The sequence below is a fragment of the Vigna radiata genome, chromosome 7, assembly GCF_000741045.1.
Source record: "Vigna radiata var. radiata cultivar VC1973A chromosome 7, Vradiata_ver6, whole genome shotgun sequence".
Classification (NCBI taxonomy): Eukaryota; Viridiplantae; Streptophyta; class Magnoliopsida; order Fabales; family Fabaceae; genus Vigna; species Vigna radiata.
The window spans coordinates 25,951,869-25,956,002 of NC_028357.1; the positions used below are offsets into that span (position 1 = coordinate 25,951,869).

General features: G+C 32.0%; 1 protein-coding gene across 1 annotated transcript; it reads left to right on the forward strand.

The window, feature by feature from the left end:
• The first annotated feature begins 2,051 nt into the window (after positions 1-2,051).
• On the forward strand, positions 2,052-2,907 carry LOC106766227. Its single transcript, XM_014650974.2, has one exon. The coding sequence runs from the start codon at positions 2,156-2,158 to the stop codon at positions 2,741-2,743; it is 588 nt and encodes a 195-aa protein (XP_014506460.2). The 5' UTR covers positions 2,052-2,155; the 3' UTR covers positions 2,744-2,907.
• Positions 2,908-4,134: the final 1,227 nt, after the last annotated feature.

The window sequence follows — 4,134 nt, forward strand, 5'->3', positions numbered from 1 at the left end:
TTTACTTTGTCATCCACTGACTTTATGATTGAAATACTTTTTACATATATCATCCAAACGATTTTGACAAACAACGTACAGTTTTGATGAACAACACTTGAATATGGAAATAATAAGTTGAAGATTGATCCATTAATGTGAAAACTCGTTGGAAACCGACTAATTAAACTTGGAAACTTGTCTGATTTGACAAAACAAATGAAGATGAAAAATGAGTCTAATTCGGTTTCGTTGGAAAATTTGGCTAATTTATTTAACTTACCTTAAAATTAATAAAAAAAAATGCAAAACCCTTAAAACTTAGCTGTTGAACACATGCCTTTTCTGTTCTTGGTAACTACTACCTCGTAATAAAAAGGAAATCACACATAAAATATCGAAACTTAGAAAATAAGAGACTTTTGAATAGTTTGTCGAGGGGAGACATTAAATTTATTTAAATTCAATAGGATTGATTGAGTAAGAAGAAGTCGTAGGAAGAATAGTTTATTATGAATTACGTCATTTCTTAATTATTTAAAGAATATAATATTATATGTTAATCAATTGCAATTTAGATTGTTGTTTTGGTATAACTTAAAAAACACACTGATTTTAATATACTGAAAAAAAACTTTTATTATATATTAAAATATCAAAATTAATATATAAGTGTATTTTGAAGATCCAACAAAGAAACAGTAAAAAATAAAAGAAAATCCAAATTCAGTAATAAAAGTTTTAAATTCTTTTAAGAAAATTGCTTTGGAAATATATATATATATATATATATATATATATATATATATATATATATATTAATTTCTTTCAAGAAAATAACTTTGTAAATATTTTATTAAGACAAAATAATTGAGAGAGAATCTTAAATTCAAACTTTGTTACTCCTTGTAAACAAAAGAAATATTTTCATTGTTATTTTTCATGATCGCATTTCAAACAAACTAGAAACCTCACATTGATGATAGCAATACATAAATAAGAGAACTACACTGTTGGTAATAGGACTCTTTTTAGGTAAAATACTATTTTTTGTCCCAGTTTTGGTTGGTAACATTCAAAATGGTCTCTATTTATTTTTTTTTGTTCACTTTAGTCCTAAAAAACGTAATTTGTATTCAATTTAGTCCTTTTTCGGTTCAATGTAGTCCTAAAGTACATAATTTGTGTTCAATTTAGTTCTTGTTTGTGGTTCACGGAGTTTGTAAAAAGGACTAAATTGAACACAAATTACGTAAAAAAGACTAAATTGAACAGAAATTACGTTTTTTAGGAATAAAGTGAGTAGAAAAAATAAATAGGGATTATTTCAAATGTTACCAACCAAAACTGAGATAAAAAAGTTAATTTACTTTTTTTTTTCATAAAGTATTGTTTTGGTGCAAAGAGGGAAAAAAAAAAGTAATTAAGAAGAGTGAGTGATGTGATTGCATGATGAATATAAGGGATACTATATATTAAGTAATGCATGACACTTCTTGGAAACAACCTATCCTTGGCCAATAAGTTTTCCCCCTGTCTCCATCGTAGAATGGTCAAAATTGAAAATCTTTGCTTTCACAAAACACACCTACACACACTCAAAACACACCTACACACACTCTATGTCTCTTCCTTCTTCATACTTCTTTATATTTCAAAATTACTTGGAACATATGCTTAATATATGCATATACAAAAATTAATACAACGTGTTTGTTTTAAAAAAAAATAATAATTAATCACCTAAAACCATTCTACTATTACTTAGTACTACTAAATTTGTTTTAAGAATTTGCAAGAAATCTTTAGTTTTTTTCATATTTCATGTGAATTGAATCGTTCTTTAGTAAATATATTCCCAAAAAAAAGTGAAACAATATATTTGGTTAGACATAAGAAGAATTATTAAAGCAACGTAGTTTTTTATCCTCACAGAACCTCCTAAAAAAACTAAATTTTATAAATGAAATAGATTTGATATATATGAAATAATAGAATACTTAAAATATTAATTGGTGTGTAGATGGAAAGATAAATAAGAAGAGGTGATCTTGAGCAGAGATACTGGTGTGAACAAAATTGGTTTTACTCAGACTTTATATTCTTCTATCACCCTATCACTTGCTATATATACGAAACCAATCTCAGAAAACAAAGTCTAACACTCAACAAAATCATGAACATGACTGCCACTGATAATGATCAGTGCATGCAGTTTGATCAGCAATTTCTGGTGGATGATCTTGATCCATTCATAGAAGGTTTTATGGGTTCAACCATATGCATGTCATCATCAAAGAGCATGATGAGTCCAAGCAACTCATCACACAATAACAACACAACAAGTTCTGGCCACCATTTAACTCCAAAGGGCTGTGCTTTCAAACCAGTTCGAAGGAGATCTAGGGCTTCTAAGACCACTCCCATTACCCTTCTGAAAGCCAACACCTCCAATTTCAGGGCATTGGTACAACAGTTCACTGGCTGTTCCACCACAACAGCCATGTCACTTCCAATCCATAAGGGTCCCATTACCCTAAATTTCCAACAAGGTAGCAAACAACAGATTCATTATCACACAACAAACATAACTACACCAATGCCCCATGTTTCTCACCCACAACACCACTTGATCATGAGACAGCAACAAAGTGACCTTTGTGTTCCAACTTCTAATGGATTTGGCTTTGATCATGATTTTAGTTTGCATGAACTAACCCTGAATGCCATCTCCAATGACATCATCCAAGGTTTGTTTGTGTGATGAAAATTATGCAGAAGCAGAAGTAGACTCATCTTCAGTCAACACCTCTATGCAGATGTTATATATCATAAAATTAAGAAATAGTTCATGTTTATTAGCCTGTAATAAGCTTTAGTTTATTCTATCCATTCACTTTCTTTATTCTTTTTCTTTGTGTCCTTCAATCTTCTTGAGATCCTTTATTACATTACCTTCTTTGACAAACTTTCTGTATGAAGATTTTCAGAAGATAAAGTTAAATAATCTCATGTCACAATGAAAACAACATATGCAAGGAAACATAAACTAATGAATTTAACTTAAGAAAATATACTTATAAAAGAAAAATTATTATTAGCAAACAAAAAGCAAATCAAATCAATCAAAACACCAATGTACAAAAATAAAAATCACACATGATCCATATATCAAAATTATGATAACACTAGTGGAAAAACGTTATTTAACGTCACCTCATAGACGTCGGTTAGAGGATGCACTGACGTAATATGATGACCGGTGGCAAATTCGTAAATAACTCAGACGAGGAGACGTCGATTACATGGCTAATCGATGTCTCAAACACTACAGACGTCGGGCACACTGCACATGGACGTCTAAAAGGTCTGTAGGAAGGTGAATAGTCGCCATATGAACATCGCATACGACCACACCGACATATATACTCGTCCTTATACGTCGCCAGGGAACCAGAGACGTCTGTAGTTCTACTAGGAAGGTTAATAGTCGCCATGTAGACGTCGGGTAACTGAGTACCGACGTCTCTGGCCTGACAGGTTGGTGCATGTAATTAATGTTCCACCATATAGACGTCGGTGCCCCTTGAAAACTGACGTCTATAGCCTGACAGTTAGGTGAATTGTAATAATTTTTCCGACATATAGACGTCGGCCAAAATGTAGGTGACGTCTAAAACTTTATAGACGTCGGGCCGCCATGCAACGGACGCCTAAAATCTGTGTCATTATTAATATTTAAATCATAAAGACGTCAAATTAGTGAGAGGATCGACGTCTATAATGATGTAGACGTTGGTTGGTAAGCTAAACCAACGTCTATAGTACATTATAATACAGAATGCGAACCCGCGATCAGTTACCAGTATTCATCGTCTTCTTCCTCAAGCTTTTGGTCCGTTTCGACATTGAGAGGTTCGTTTTCTTTGTTTTACACCATTTAAATGTTGTTTTGCTTCGATTACATTAGTCTTTGATGAAAAACCTTTGATTTGAACCGATTAAATTTGATTTGGTTGTGTTTTGTTGCAGTTTTTTCGTCTTGTTGGGTGGCGTTGTAGACCGTTTTTGGCCTGCGTTTCTAAGATATAATTGGGCGTGCAGTCCTTCATTTTCCTCCATTGCTAATTTATTCTTCTGAAAAGGTTAGGTTCT